Below are 16,436 nucleotides of genomic sequence, written 5' to 3'. Positions count from 1 at the left end.
AATTCAATATTAACATTTACCTGTTGTTTATTATGAAAATTTGGTTTACATTGATTAAAAATATCATTTTAGAAGAGTTTTGAACTTATGGCACAACAATTTTCGGAACTGAAAAGGGATAAAAACTGTTTATGATTTCTGTAAACTGTATATATATCAACTAAATTTCTATCAGAGCTTACGAGTATAATCTATAGGTTGGATCCAATGACAAAAACAAACGTTATTGTTCGAATTATTAGATTTATAGCAAAAATCATTGGAAAACTGGAATTTCTCATAATTTTACCTAAATTTCATATCTGTCCACTAATAAATTGTCCAAATGTATTTCACTACATCTGAACATCATAATGAAGCACTTCAGTAATCAAATAGAGCTTCTATATTTAGTTTTGAACGTTGTGCGTTTGAATTTTGGTAGGTGTACGAATATGGAATTGGGTGAATTTTAGACATCAATTCAATAGTTTTCTATTAATCCAAAGATTTTTTTTTTTTTTTGGGTTTTAAAAATTAGGTTTTATTTGTCAAGTTCGTTTACACCTATATACATTTTAATTGTTCAAATCTAACAAGAAGTTCAAAGCATCAACATCAATCCTATCGTTACTCTCATTAACATGGCAGATGTATTTCGCTAAAAGCTTCAAGATATCGATACGTTTCGTTTTGTTCATTCCTATCAGTGTAGGTCTCGCAAGTTCGTCGAATGTGAATCTTCTCCAACCATTCATGAGCCCTGCTAATCTTCGCTGAAGGACCGTCCAGGCCGGGCCGACGCGAGTGCAGTCACACAGTTTGTGCCGGAGCGTTTCTATGTGGTTCCCACAGTGTTCGCAATTTTCGTCCGCCACTCGCTGCATCGCATACAGTAGCTTTCGGTGCTCAAGTTTCTCGTTCACGAACAGGTACAGTTTCGTTCGCTCCTGCGACGAGAGCTGCTTCATGTTGATATTTCGCCACGCACGTGGCCAGTCGGCCGCTGGACTGTTACGTTCCACCTTGGGCACCTCTGTTTGTTGCACGAAGAACTTGTGGATATGATCGGCGGAGGGGTGTTGTTGGATTTGGTGGGGAATTTGGGATAAATGTGATAGGATTAATTTGATATCAGGATGATCTATGGGAATTGCTGGACGGGGATTCTCGTGGTGTAGAAGGGATCTATAGTAGGGAAGGGAATCGATCTCTTGCATGTGCCTGTTGATTGCCAAAGACTTGCACTTCAATGCTGGCAAATGAAGATTTAAGCCTCCGTGCTCTTTTTCGCGGGCCAACTGCATCATTGGCACGCGTGCGATGATTCCTCTCCATAGGAATTTGCCCATTGTGGAGGTGATTTTCGCCGTGTGTACACCCAAAGGAGGCAGCACTGACGAAAGGTACCATAACTTTGACGTGCCAAAGGTGTTAAGCATGATTACCTTTTGGTGCACTGTTAAGGTGCGAAGTGACTGCAACCACATTTGCTGCGAGAATTTTCCCACCAGCGTATTCCAGTTGAGAGTCGTCATGAGCCGTATAGAATTTGCGAAGACAACACCCAAAATTTTGACTGTGTTGACAGTTTGCAGCCAATGGGTATTGATTTCGTTGCCTTCGCAAACCCCAACGTTGATCGCAACCGTCTTCCGCAAATTTAATTTCGCACCGGCGGCAATCCCGAAACGGGTGAAAATTTCATTGAGCGCCTCGATTTGCGCCTCTGACGTCACGATGACGCTGATGTCGTCCGCATACGCAACGAGAAGATCATTACCACACGCTTCCTCCAGTTTGCGCACCAGTGGGTGAAGGTACAGCACGAAGAGGTGCATGGAGAGAGGGTCCCCCTGTCGGACCGAGCGCTGGATTTCGAGCGGGCGAGAGAGATGCCCATTGACGAATAGCCGAGAAGCAGAGCGGCTGGCGATGCGAGAAAGAAGAGCGATGAGTTCTTGGTTGAACCCGAGAGATCGCATGGTCTCAAAGAGAAAGGAGTGCCGGACTCGATCGAACGCATTCTCCAAATCAAAGCTTATGAGTTTACCGGCGCGTCGGTGATGACGGAGACTGGCAATACGATCTTTGAGGGCGAGTGTTGCTTGGAAGATGTTGCGCTCTGAGTTCGAACATTCCTGTCCGTCGCTCAAAACGCCGTGCGCTCTCATCACACCCTCTAGCCTGTTTTTGAGTATGCGGGATAGCAACTTATAGTCACTGTTGAGCAGCGATATGGGTCGGTATGACCGAGCTGTGTTGTCGCCTCCTTTCTTCCTCACCAACACGATGATTCCCTCCACGAATGCGGGGGGAATATTGCCGGTGAGTGCTTCGTTCAGCAAGAGGTTCAGTTCTCGATGGATGACGTCGAACGTTCGGAGATAAAACTCTCGTGGGATGCCATCGCTGCCCGGGGATTTCTTCGGTGCGCTTGTTTTGATAGCAGACAAAATTTCTGCTGTTGTTATCTCCTCCATACATGCTTCGTTCACCGGATCGTTCGGTGGGATTGCGCGCTCGCTGGTAAAACCGTTCTCGTTGTTGTTTGGTGCTTCCTCCGAGTAGAGCTGGGAGAAGAAGTCAAACAAATTTGCTTGGATCGCTTGTGGCTCGTTGATGATGTCATTTTCACCCCGGTGGAGCTCGGTGATGATGGTCTTTTTTCTTCGCCTTTCCCCCAACTGGAAGATCGACAGCGGTTCTCCCGCCACGTACGTTTCATTTATGCGCATAAACATGTGGGAAAACTTTCTCTGCAACGCCAACATTTCCCCTTTTAGCCGGTTTATCGTGGGCAACATTTCCGGATGCTGGTAATACCCATCGTACGCTAGCTGAAGCTCAGCATAAAGTCGTTGGTGCTGATTGTGGAATTCATCGAAAAATTCTCGAGACTTCCACCTAAAAAAACTTATAATTTTCGGCTTTGCGTACGTGATCCACCACTCAATCCATGACGCATAATTTCGTCGCTCCCGGGTCCAATATTGCCACTTATACTGGAACTCCGCAACGTTTTCGTCCGTCAGAAGATGAGGTCGCAAAGACCAGAAACCGCGCCCAGGCTCATGGCCGAGCTGGGGGAGGCATAGTCGAACGGTTAGCGCTTTGTGGTCCGTAAACGAACACACGTGAGTGTGAGCAGTTCGCAAATTTTCTCGTAGTCCATTGCTGACGTAAACGCGATCGAGCCGCGATTGCGCGTTTCGGCAGACGTAGGTGAAGCCAGGGTCACGTGAGCGCAGTTTTTCCCACACATCATGCAGCTGTAGCTGTTGCACGGCTGTCTTGAGAGCAGGGCTTGCGTTAGGACTAGTCGAGTCGCATGCGCGCAATACGCAGTTGAAATCGCCAACGAGAATGACGTGTGCGGTACGATGACGGAGGTAATAGGCGAGAGTTCCATTAAAGAACTCCTCCCGAGCAGCACGTTGCGCAGAACCGGAGGGAGCGTAGATGTTACAGATGGTCGTGTCTTGCACTCGCAGCGCAAGTAATCGGCTATCCAAACTCTTCTCGACGTGAGAGACTTGGATGTGTTCCTTCACCGCAACGGCCGTACCTCTTCTCGCGTGGTCTACATTGGTGTATACGACGAAGCCAGGCAAGGAGAGCTGGTCGTTTTCCACCTCTTGCAGACACACAATATCGAGGCTCTGGCTGCTGATGAAGTTACGTAGCGCGTTGAGTTTCGTGGGGTTGGTTATTGTGCCGATGTTGATGGACGAGATGTTATAGGATGAGAGAGCCATTTATGGATGATAGTCTTCATCCTGTTCGTCGTCACCATCTTCCCGACGGGGCTTTTTGCCGGGTGGTCGGCCTCGCGCGCTTCGTCTGCTATTCGTGGAAGTGGAAGAATCGTCGGTTTCGTTGCCATTGCCGCTCTTGCTCTGCGATCGCATCGCATTCGTCGGCTTTTTGAAGCAGTCAACCAAAACAATGCTGGCTTTTGGTGACTCTTCGACATGAGGTGCTCGGAGCGACGACGACGATCCATGCACGCGTTGGGTTTGCGGGCGGGGGGACGTTGTCAAATCGAACCTAGCATCGGATTTAGAAGTCGAGGCAGGCTGTTCGGGCTGGCTCGAAGATTTCGGAAGCTCGGGAAAGGCATCCGACGTTGCTGTTGGGAGAACGGGAGGTTTCGGCCCGATCGGTTTTGCGCTTGCTGGTTTCGTGCCAGCTGTTTTTTTCGGCGGTGGTCGTGTTGATCCAGTTTGTTTCGCTACGTTTGCATAGCTCTTTTGCACCAGCAGTTTCTTGTTTTGGACACAAGAAATGCCAGTGTGTGCCTGCTCTTTGCAGTATTTGCACGACTGCAGCTGCCCTTTGTAGACAATAAATGCCTGCTGCCCGTCAATGGTGACCCACGAGTCAATATTTTTTTGTACCAACATACGGGCCGACCATATGCCGAGTGGTATACCAGCAAACTCGTAGCCCTCTCCCCACGTTAGCTCTCGGATGGCGATCACTTCGCCGAACGCGCACAAGAACTCGACGATCTTTTCTTCGGGAACGTTTTCGGGCAGATCGTGAATCTTCACTTCCACACTACCATCTTCCATGGTGATACGAAGCTTGTGCTTCTTCCCGTTTAACTCCACTTCATGACGGGCATCATGTTCGTCCACTATTTTTTGTGCAAGCGTCAGGTCGCTGACCTTGACGAATGCACATTGTTCGCCCTTGTGACACTGTAGTCTTTCGACGTCTTCTTTCTTCAGCCCAAGCACTGAACGGCAGAATCCGTGCACTTTTTCGAAAGACGGCTTCACTGGGAAGCACGAATAGTCTATTCGAAAAGTGTTTTCCCGCCTCATCGCGACCATACCCGCGACGCGGCACAACACAAAAATATCGATTGAACGATCTGAAAAAAGTGCTTCGCTAATGAGGAGCGCAATCGTTAACACGCCTGTGCGTCTCAGAAGCTGAGCGATAACTATCCAAAGATGAATGTAAATGCAAACATTTTGTGATTGGCAAACAATAGATGACACCTATTACCTTCAATGTGGATAAAATATTTGTAGCTCAATACTTCATTTAATAGCGTTTTACTAACTTGATGTGGAAACAGTATCCTGTACGAATATGAAATTGGGCCACTGTATGGATCAACCAATTAAGAGTGCCTGGGCAGAGGAATGGCGTGCTAACTTGTTTCTCCGATAGATTAAAGGAAGTATGCGGAAGACATGCGGAACTCGTAATACAGTGAAGCACATTCTATATGAGTGCCCCGTTCTCGAGCATCTTAGAAGCCTCTATCAGATGGGAAGCATCAGGAATATGCTCCAAAATGACCAGGCAAGTGAAACCAACCTTATTTGTTTTCTAAAGGATGCAGGTCTATTTGCACTAATTTGAGTCGCCTTATTTTCCAAACAGCAATCAAATACTTAACCCCGCTGGGTGCAGTCCCCCGCTGGGACATGCACTTCGTGAGGCAATGACGAAAATAGCAACTACATAACGGTTACCGGCCCTGGCATGAAAATGGATCATCAAACGGAAAACTACTATAACCCCAACCTCGTCAAACCATATCATCGACCCAGGCAGAAAACAGGCTATGGAGCTGGTTATGACCTAAAATTCTATGCAAACTTCATTACACCCCTACCAAACCTATTCTCCTAAATCTTCTACCTCAATATCCTTTCATCCTATATGAATGCCAGCACTGTTATTTTTGTGTGTAATACTAAACTCTGTACCAGACTAGTGAATACCCTTAAGGTACCTTATCTTTTTATTTGGCTTTACATCAATTATCTTGATAAAGCCTCGCCAACAATAATTCGCCAATTCACTCGGTTCATGGCCTCTTCTCTCCATCCTCGACTGTGACCCACGCTCTCCAGGTCCTGGTGCACCTGGTCAATCCACCTAGCTCGCTGCGCCTCACGCCTTCCTGTTCCGATCGGATTTGTAGCGAACACCATCTTTACAGGGTTGTTGTCCGGCATTCTTGCAACATGCCCTGCCCAGCGTATCCTTCCAGCTTTAGCTACCTTTACGATACTGGGTTCGCCGTAGAGTTGAGCGAGCTCGTGGTTCATCCTTCGCCGCCACACGCCGTTCTCCTGCACGCCGTCGAAGATCGTCTTTAGCACTCGGCGTTCGAAAACCCCAAGAGCTTGCAAGTCTTCCTCGAGCATAGTCCACGCCTCATGCCCATAGAGGACTACCGGTCTTATGAGCGTTTTGTACATCGTACATTTGGTGCGGGGATGAATCTTTCTTGACCGCAGTTTCTTCTGGAGCCCATAGTAGGCACGACTTCCGCTGATGATGCGCCTTCGTATTTCCCGACTAACATTGTTGTTTCACATTTTCTCCCAATAATGTCCATGTCGTCCGCGGAGCAAACAAATTGTCCGGATCTCGTGAAAATCGTGCCTCGACTGTTAAGTCCGGCTCTCCGCATAACACCTTCAAGCGAAATATTGAACAACAGGCACGAAAGTCCATCGCCCTGTTGGCGGGAACCACCGAGACTCGAACGAACTGGAGTGTTCGCCCGAGATCTTCACGCAGTTTTGCACACCGTCCATCGTTACTCTGATCAATCTTGTGAGCTTCCCGGGAAAGCTGTTCTCGTCAATGATTTTCCATAGCTCTATGCGGTCGATACTATCGTATGCCGCCTTGAAATCGATGAACAAATCGATGCAACCTGCTTGATAACTTCCTACGAACTCGTTTGCTATAGGTGATAGACGACGGAAGAGAATCTGGGATAGCACTTTGTAGGCGGCGTTTAGGATGGTGATTGTACGATAATTTTCACACTCCAGTTTGTCGCCCTTTTTGTAGATAGGGCATATAACGCCTTGCTCCTACTCCTCCGGTAGTTGTTCCGTTTCCCAGATTCTGACTACCAGCCGATGCAGACAAGTGGCCAATCTGTCCGGGCCCATCTTGATGAGTTCGGCTCCGATACCATCCTTGCCAGCGGCCTTGTTGTTCTTGAGCTGTTGAATGGCATCCTTAACTTCCCCCATCGTGGGAGCTGGTTGGTTTCCGCTATCCGGTGTGCTGACGTAGCCATCACCTTCGTTGTCCTGACCTTCTGTACCTGAGTTTTCTGCGCCATTCAGGTGTTCATCGTAGTGCTGCTTCCACCTTTCGATCACCTCGCGTCCGTCCGTCAAGATGCTCCCATCCTTATCCCAGCACATCTCAGCTCGCGGCACGAAGCCTTTGCGGGATGTGTTGAGCTTCTGATAGAACTTCCGCGTTTCTTGAGAACGGTACAGCAACTCCATCTCTTGGCATTCCACCTCTTCCAGGCGGCGCTTTTTGTCCCGGAATAGGTGGGTTTGCTGTTTCCGCTTCAGTCTGTATCGTTCCACGTTTTGCCGCGTACCATGCTGCAGCATTGCAGCCCGCGCTGCATTCTTCTCCTCTAAAACCTCCTGGCACTCCTCGTCGAACCAATCGTTTCTTGAGCTCCGTTCCACATATCCGACAATGCTTTCGGCAGCGTCGTTAATGGCTACTTTGACTGTCCTCCAGCAGTCCTCAAGAGGGGCCCTGTCGAGCTCGCCTTCATCCGGCAACGCTGCCTCAAGATGCTGCGCGTACGCATTGGCGACATCCGGTTGTTTCAGCCGCTCGAGATTGTACCGGGGCGGGCGTCGGTACCGTACATCATTGATGACGGATAGTTTTGGGCGCAGTTTCACCATCACCAAGTAGTGGTCGGAGTCAATGTTAGCGCCACGATAGGTTCTGACGTCGGTTATGTCGGAGAAGTGCCGTCCATCGATCGAATCGTGGTCGATTTGCGATTCTGTCTGCTGAGGTGATCTCCAGGTGTACCGATACGGGAGGCTGTGCTGGAAGTAAGTGCTACGGATGGCCATGTTCTTGGAGGCGGCAAAATCTATCAGTCGTAAGCCGTTCTCGTTCGTCAGCCGGTGGGCGCTGAACTTTCCAATCGTCGGTCTGAACTTCTCCTCCTGTCCAACCTGAGCGTTCAAATCTCCTATGATGATCTTGACGTCGTGGCTTGGGCAGCTGTCGTACTCGCGTCCTTGTCATCATCAGTGCTTCCGGAGTGTGGGCTATGCACATTGATTATGCTGAAGTTAAAGAATCGGCCTTTGATTCTTAACTTGCACATTCGTTCATTGATCGGCCATCATCCGATCACGCGCCTTTGCATACTATGAAAGCTGTGTTGCCGCAGCTCTGGTAGATGGTATGATTACCTCTAAACGTTCGCACCAATACTCCTGTCCAGCACACCTCCTGCAGCGCTACGATGTCGAAACAGCGGGTCTTCAGTACATCGGAGAGTATGCGAGTACTTCCAATGAAGTTGAGATATTTGCAGTTCCACGTACCGAGTTTCCAATCGCTAGTCCTTTTTCGTCGCTTTGGTCTTTGCCGATTGTTCCGGTCCGTATTCTCTCGTTGACGTTCCTGTGCTGATGTGGTTTTACGGTTGGCTTGCAGGGCCTGACACCAACCCTCTAGATTTCCGGAGGACCATGCCCCCTAAATGTTCGGAGGGCCACAGTGCGCAGTTTAGCTTAGAGCCCTTCTCTGGCACTCGGACGATGCACAAACGATGTTGTGAGCCGCTCCTAACATGGAGTACAGACGCTCCAAGCTGCAAAAGCAAAAGCAAAAGCAAACCCCCCTTTCCCTGTCAGCATAAGACCAAAGTTCCCACCGGGGGTTGATTATCCGATCCCCCCCCCTTTTTTTATTTACTCGTACCCCGGGCAGTACCACGAGGAGGTAGGGATAGGAGTTGCTGGGCAAGAGGCTAAGGACCGCACGAAGGGGTCGCGGTTTAAGTCTCGTTAAACCAATCAATGAATGAATGAATGCACAAAGGGGTCTATTTTATTCCTGCGGGTACGCGAGGTACCAATGGTACGCCATACCCAGCCATTTACCGCGCCCCTTAAGGTACCTCTAGCGTGCAATATTCGTCAACCGAGATGAACCAGCCTCAGACTGAAAGTCTCGTTACCTTCTACGTTCTACGTTCTCACGTTACCTTCATTCTGCTATCAACGAAAATGCATCCACCAACTAGCGTACTTACTATTTAGCTATCATAGTTGAGTGACGACCGTAGTACAAAGTTGGTACTGCTGTTGCGGTGCTTCACCTTCCGAATAGGAAAACAAATACCGTTTTGACTCATATTACGGACACTATAAGCCTCAGTGAAGTGAAATTCATCAATTAACATCTAAAATAAATCATTATGTATGTATCTTTCCTCTGTGTTATCAAGCTTTGAAAACACTTAACATTCGAATGGTAGGGTAAAATTTTACATAAATATACATGTGTGGTCCTTTTTTTTTCTTTACTTTTGCCCCATATTCTGGATAATTTGAATCCCAGACAGTTCTTGAAAACCATAATTAGAAAAATCATATTATTAATAGGGTCCCAAAAACTGGTACATTTTTTTATTAAATAACACTAACTATTTTGGCAAATTGTTTCGTTAACGTAACAGCTAATTCATAATTAAACTTTAATTCAGAAAATCCCGTAAAATTTCGGCTTTAACACTTTTTTACTTCGTCGACGAAGTGTTCCTATCTGGTATTTTGGAAGGTACACGGAAAATATAATTCACTCAGTTTTAATCTAGAGATGTATCATAAGCTCAAAAAACAAAAAACATGTTTTTAGGTTTGGTATCAATAAAAACCATTAGTAAATTGACTAAATGTGTGTCCGGAGCTCTAATCAGAACGGTATGTCAGTGCAAGAGAGCGCGCGCAAAACTCTTCCGACTGCGAGCCTTCAACACGTTGTTGGTATTTAAAAGTTTAGGGCTGAAAGCCCCACTCACGAATATGGCTTGGTAGGTTAGCTACCCGTCCGAATAATAATGCGCAATATTCTCCCAAAAAGGTTTGCGCTTCGTGATGGTGGTGACTCAGTGGACTCACTCATTCTGTTGATGAGCAAATTGTTGATTTCTGGTTTTGTTTTGACTCGATCGTTCGTTCGCCAGTCAGTGAACAGCTATCAGCAGGTGTGTCTATAGTTACATTGCTTACCGACCCGGTTAGAACATCAAGTCACTTGAGAATAAATGTCATCGACGAGTGGCGGTATTCATTTTCATTTGAATATTTGTGAGTTTTAACTATGGAAGTGTCTTGTGATCAATCGAATGGGCTGCGGCCAAATGACAATCCGCTAAGCAAATTTTTGGTTGTGGAATTTACAGACGATAATGTAAGTAACTACCGGTGCTTTCAAAAAATATAAACGGTAAAACAAAGCTTCACAAATTGAGTATGATTCACACTGAATACAATCGGAAAAAAAATCTCCGAATCACTAAACATTATGCATTAATGACTATTTTCATCCGCCTCTCTTTCATTCTGCTGTGAATTTTTGCACTAACTGTCATTAAATTACTAAAATTTATTATTTCTGTGACTACCCGTGTTGCTGAGTATAGACCATAAAAACTATACACAATTTTTGAATGCGTTCTCGAGCTTATTGATTTGGAGTGAAGGTGCCCTATTTCGTGTTGATTAAGCGTATATCATTGCAGATATTGAATTGTTAAAAAAAATCATAAATTTAGCTGTAAACCTAACAAAAAATATGTGATAATGAAATCAAAATGTATTCTAGCAAATATTTCCGTTAGGAGCTTCCATGGGAAACAGAGCTGTTCGATGACTCACATTCGAGCTTCACCAGAAATGGCGAGATCACGTACGAGTTGGTATGATAAGCTTATCAAGGATGTCTTTTATATGGCTGCCAGTGGTTTCGTTTTCAGTGAATATAAGCACGAAATATGCATATTATAAGCGTTTCGAAGGAACGGTGCAAATTAATAATCGTCAGTTTATATTGTTCGAGAATTAAGTGTGCTTCTGAACGGATGTGTTGAAAATTGAAAATAAAAACTGAAGGTGACAAAACTGTCCGATGCTAAATGTGTCGGCTTACCGTATGTTCACGTTGTCTTTAGAGTGCTGATAGGTGATTTTTTTTAACTGAGATTGCATGAATCGCAACACTTACCAAGGTGAATGCTGAACATGCAGCTATGATCCCCCCCTCTAATAAAACTCCATCCCATGACAACCATGGAGATGCAGAGGTGAACTCAGTCTCTAGTAACAATGGATGGCACTCTAACATTCCTTCCCTTCCCCGATGACCGTAAGAACGTGGCCGGCGCCGTTATTGTCTTTTTAATGTTTGGAGTTCTCGAAAGTGTACATTGAAGATGAAAAGCTACTCCCAAGCTTTACCTCTTGATTCCTTGTACGACTTCGATTATTCTGGTCAATCACGGAGTAGCAACTACGGATTGTACGGTCATAAATCCTCATACTTGTACTACGAGAGATTTGTGTGTTTCTAAGCTAAACAAACATGTAACATGTTTCCTCTGAAATATAGAGGTCTCCAAGCAAACTGCCACGAATACCAAGGCACGATCAATCTTACACAAGTCGATTTCCTCAGAATGAAAACGTATCGGTCAACGTCAGTCCAACAATTTCACTTGTTTTACAAAAAAAACCTTATTTGTGAATCATTTGTGAAAGTATTTCTGCCACTCTGCAATATTTATAATATATGGAATTAATCAACTCAACTTTTTTTTAATTTCTTTATTAGTATTATTCCAAACATTACATCCATTTCTCATATCTAAGTGTTATGTGTTATTAGATAGTGTTCATCCTAATTTGGTAAAACAAATTTAAGTTTTTATTAACATTTTGTTAACAACATATTACATTTCATTTGCGGTAGCAGTTCAGATTTTTTACAGGTGAGTTGATTTCACCTGCTTATAAGAGAAAAAAAACACGCTTTCAATTTAATTAACCTAACTTAATCTAAATATATAACGCATTATTCGTGGCAATAGAAGATTGTAACGATTTTTGCCTGAAATTATTAATTATTTTATTTGACATTTGTTCCAATGTTTCAACATTGGATATTCTATGTAACTCATTGGTACTATACCAGGGAGGAAGCTCCAGAATCATTTTTAAAATTTTATTTTGAATTCTCTGCAAACCATTCTTCCTGGTATTACAACATTTTGTTTGAATATCAAAAGCTTGTTCTTAAGACAAAGTTTTGATTTTCTATTAATAAGTGGATAGAGACATTTTACATATTTGTTACATTTGGCTTGAATGGCCCCAATGTGATATTTGAAAGTTAAATTCTTATCTAGCATGAGCCCTAGATACTTAACTTCATCTGACCAATTTATTGGAACCCCTCTCATTGTGACAACCTGTCTACTTGAAGAATTCAAATCAAAAGCTTTTGGTTGATGTGGGAATATTATTAGTTGAGTTTTGGAAGCATTAGGAGAAATCTTCCATTTTTGCAAGTATGAAGAAAAAATATCCAAACATTTTTGCAATCGACTACAGATGACACACAGGTTTCGTACTTTGGCGGAGAGGCCTGTGTCATCCCCAAACAAAGATTTTTGACATCCCTGAGGTAACTAAAATATATTATATAATATTGGTCCCAAAATGCTGCCTCAGACTAGGAGTTCTGATAACTTACCTGAAGTGTACGATTTGACAGATAACTTTGAATTGTTCTAACAATGTATGTTGGAAAATTATTTTTTTTTATTTTACGGTCAAACTTTCATGCCAAACACTGTCGAATGATTTTTATATGTCTAGGAGAGCAATACCAGTAGAATAGCCTTCAGATTTGTTGGAACGGATCAAATTTGTTACACGTAAAAGTTGATGAGTGGAATGTCCATGGCGGAATCCAAATTGTTCATTAGCAAAAAATGAATTTTCGTTGATGTGGGCCATCATTCTGTTCAAAATGACCTCTTAAAAAAGTTTACTGATAAAGGAAAGTAAACTGATTGGACAATAGCTGGAAGCTTAATCCGGATCTCCTGGAGGGGTTCTGAAACTAGACATGTGCGCCTTTCATTTAAGCCCAACAAAACTAAATTCGGTCATCACATTGAGCGGTTTGAATTTTCGGGTCGAAAACGACACAATTTGTAACTTTTTGTTAGGGACTAAGGAAGGTTGAACAAGCGATCGATAATTGAAAAATGAGCATTATTTATGATTCTGTCTGAGGAATTCCGGAAACGAAAAACGTTCTCGTTCATCTGCCTGGTACGAGCCTCAACGACTCGCCTACGCGGAGGGCAAGCCCAAAAGTTAGACTTTTGATGGACCCCGCAATTAGCGCATACACACTTTGTGGTATCATCCTTCACATGACAGACGGCCGTAGCGTGAGAAGAGCCTCCGTAAATCATGCATGGTGTATTCTGTTTATTCTACGTATCGTTTCAAAGTATTCATCACGTTCTTCCTTCGATTTCAGATTTTCTACAACTCAAACACCGTTCCACAGAATCCAAATGCACAAGATTTTTATCAGCTGAAACAACAACTCCAGGCAAACAAATCACTCTTTGAGGATCCCGATTTTCCCGCTTCCAATCATACCGTCCTGGGGCACGATTCCCAGTCGAACATCCAATGGGTTCGACCGCCGGAAATTAATCCCAAACCGAAGTTCTTCTGCCAAGCTCCACCAGAGTACAGTATCGAAAAACGATCCGTATTGCATAGCTTCCTATCGACAACACTTACCTGCCTCTCGACCAATCATGAAGCGCTGCTCAGAACCGTACCTTCCGATAACTCATTCGAGGGGAAGCTCTACAGGGGACTATTTCACTTCCGATTCTGGCAATACGGTCGATGGCTGGATGTGGTGATCGACGATCGATTGCCAACCATGGACGGGAAGTTGCTTTTCATCCGACCGACCACGCAGAACGAGTTCTGGTGCGCCCTGCTGGAGAAGGCTTACGCCAAGCTGTGCGGATCGTACAGTGCCATTGCATCGAGAAATCTCATCGAAACTATGCAGGACTTCACTGGGGGTATATCTGAGAGGTACTATTTGGGAAGTGCGGTACCGGTTGCGGATGCGTGCTATGAAACCATCAGTTGTAAGCTAGAGAAGGGATCTCTCATGGCGGCGATCAAAATGGTAAGAATGCTAGCTTATGGTTTACAACATTGTTCATGGATGTATTGAACATATTTTCAGAACGATAACCGAGGCTCCAGTAAGCATTCCCAACACTCATACTCTATCCTGAAAGCAGTTACCATTGAGAGCAAAATGTTTGGTTTGCAAACGCCGGTGGAAGAGCTTATCGAAATGAACTATCTGCGAAGTGGCACAATGTCCCTACCAGCAGATTGCTATAGGAAATCTTGGTTGCGTATTGACGAGTTCATCAAAAACTATGACTTCGTGGACATATGCAACATATCTCCCAATCAGATGGGTCAGCCACTAAGCGAAGATTATAGCTGGCAATTGTCGTGCATAGAAGGATCATGGGTGTCTGGATCTACAGCCGGAGGCTCTAAGGATGACCTGAAATCTTTCTGGACAAATCCACAGTACTTGTTACAACTGACTCATCCAGATGAGATAGACAACTCTGGTTCATGCCACGTAGTCATCTTACTGATGCAGAAACTCCATGATACTGGCTATCACCCAATCAGCTTCGTTGTGTTCCAAATACCCGACGAAGACTTTCGCACGAAAACCATTCCGATGTCGTACTCTAAGAAGAAACTACCGAAAATCATAGCGCATCCAACGTTTTCCAACGCGCGCGAAGTCACGGGTCGAGTGCGAATATCTCCCAGTACTCTACTCATAGTCCCATGCACACAAAAACGGAACGTGGAGGGTGACTTCTTCCTCAGAATTTACTCTAAACCGCATCGAAAAGACGTTCAAGTTTCCAGTATGCCCTGCACAATGGGAACAAACTGGTCGTCGATCGTACGAATGTTCTACAGCTTTTCAGACACCTTAGGAACTATTGATCACGCAGCATTAGCTTCCATATTGGACGCCCACTTCTTCACTTTCAAATCTAAATCCAAGCATAAGAGCTCCCTTTGGAAGGCCCTAACGAGAAAACGCTCTAAACTCGATGATCCCAACAAGTCCATCGATGAATCACGTGAAGAGTTCCTCCAGCATCTGGCTCAAACGCTTGCTTCAGCGGGCCAAGCCACCGATACAATCCCAGAGCGATTGAACTACGATAAATTCAAACGAATCATTCGGAACGTTCAGCACTGGAAAGAGATGTTCGATTTCTATGATCCAGACCGGAAGGGTTACGTTGACAGGAAGAAACTGATCGTGCAGCTGAAATCTTCTTCAGATTCCGCGGAAACCACCAGTAGCCTCCTGCAGTGGTTGGAAATGGAACAGGATGATAAGGTTCATTTGGAAGAGTTTATATATTACTCGCTGCAGAATAATCCTACTCAGGAGATGATGCAACTGGAAATGATGACTCTGCTAAGCAGTCAGATGTTTACAAAGATGGCGCGATGAAAGTATAACTAAGACTATAAAGCTATGTGACTTACTACAATAAATAACATTCAAATTAGGATTAAAATTATACGCTTTTCACTCAACATTCTATGTAGTAATAGAATCAAATGATTGATGTAATATTCAAAACTACCACAATGAACATTGGGCCAGACCGCAAAATTAGGAGGAAAAAAATATTTTGACCACGAAGATGATATTTTAGAACAAAAGTGTCTTCGGCAAAATTGTTACATATGATAAGGACCATATTTTGTAATTAAGTGACATTAGGGTGGTCCAACAAAATACGGAAATATTTTTGCCAACTTTTATGCTTTTCAAGTTTGCGCTTTGAAGTGTTCTAGGAAGTTGTTCTTTGTTTAATTTTGAACAACTTTGCCGAAGACGCCAACCTTGTAAGTCTACTGTAGCCCTTGCTATGGCGTTTTCAATGATGCAGGGTAGCGTAGTCCATGAAAAAATTATTTATTGCCCATAGTTTTTTAATTTCAAATTTTATAAAAATTACGTCTTCTACAAAGTTTTAGAACTACACCACATTTATGCGATTATCGTTTTATTATTCCATATTTAATACATTTTAATTATAACCAAGAAAACTTATTGATTGATTAGAGTCTGCAATCCACCTTATTTACGAACTTATACAAATGAACAATCTTAATGCTAATCATTGCTCCTAAACATCAATACTGTCCATAATTATGATGAAATTGTGTATTATTCAGGCAAAACCGCAATTTTATTTTAAAATTTATAGATTTTTTCGTTTAAGAAAATTATTCCGTTTTTGTCAATTGAAAATTGCCGATCGTGTTGATAAAAACGGAACATACCTGTAGTTGAAACGCGCATTTTGGTGAAAGAATTATGTGATTCTAATCATTCGCTTATGAGATATGACAATTTTTGTTAAAAAAATCATATTTTCCAAATATCAATATCTCCAAAAGGGGGAAAAACGGGGATGCGATTTGCGCAGTATCTGTATGATATAACTTAGAGGT

The 16,436-nt window shown here is 43.9% G+C and overlaps 1 protein-coding gene across 2 annotated transcripts; it reads left to right on the top strand.

Annotated features, from left to right (window-relative positions):
• Nucleotides 1-9,862: 9,862 nt before the first annotated feature.
• LOC5579805 (calpain-A) lies at nt 9,863-15,490 on the top strand. 2 transcript variants are annotated; one of them, XM_021850323.1, is made up of 3 exons: nt 9,863-10,221; nt 13,363-14,040; nt 14,101-15,490. In XM_021850323.1, exons 1-3 carry the CDS (start codon nt 10,132-10,134, stop codon nt 15,421-15,423), a joined length of 2,091 nt encoding a protein of 696 aa, XP_021706015.1. In that variant the 5' UTR covers nt 9,863-10,131; the 3' UTR covers nt 15,424-15,490. The 2 variants fall into 2 exon arrangements, with proteins under 2 accessions (XP_021706015.1, XP_021706016.1); XM_021850324.1 differs by lacking the exon at nt 9,863-10,221 and adding an exon at nt 13,261-13,299.
• Nucleotides 15,491-16,436: the final 946 nt, after the last annotated feature.

The sequence above is a fragment of the Aedes aegypti genome, chromosome 3 (genome assembly GCF_002204515.2).
Source record: "Aedes aegypti strain LVP_AGWG chromosome 3, AaegL5.0 Primary Assembly, whole genome shotgun sequence".
Classification (NCBI taxonomy): Eukaryota; Metazoa; Arthropoda; class Insecta; order Diptera; family Culicidae; genus Aedes; species Aedes aegypti.
The sequence above is the reverse complement of the archived record's forward strand: the minus strand, read 5'-3'. Positions and strand labels throughout refer to the sequence as shown.

Bases quoted from the DNA above. Each gene is read 5' to 3' on its own strand.
- LOC5579805 (XM_021850323.1), top strand. From the start codon at position 10,132: ATGGAAGTGTCTTGTGATCAATCGAATGGGCTGCGGCCAAATGACAAT. The intron at 10,222-13,362 runs GTAAGTAACTAC...CTTCGATTTCAG, and splicing joins TGGAATTTACAGACGATAAT to ATTTTCTACAACTCAAACAC. The intron at 14,041-14,100 runs GTAAGAATGCTA...ACATATTTTCAG, and splicing joins TCATGGCGGCGATCAAAATG to AACGATAACCGAGGCTCCAG.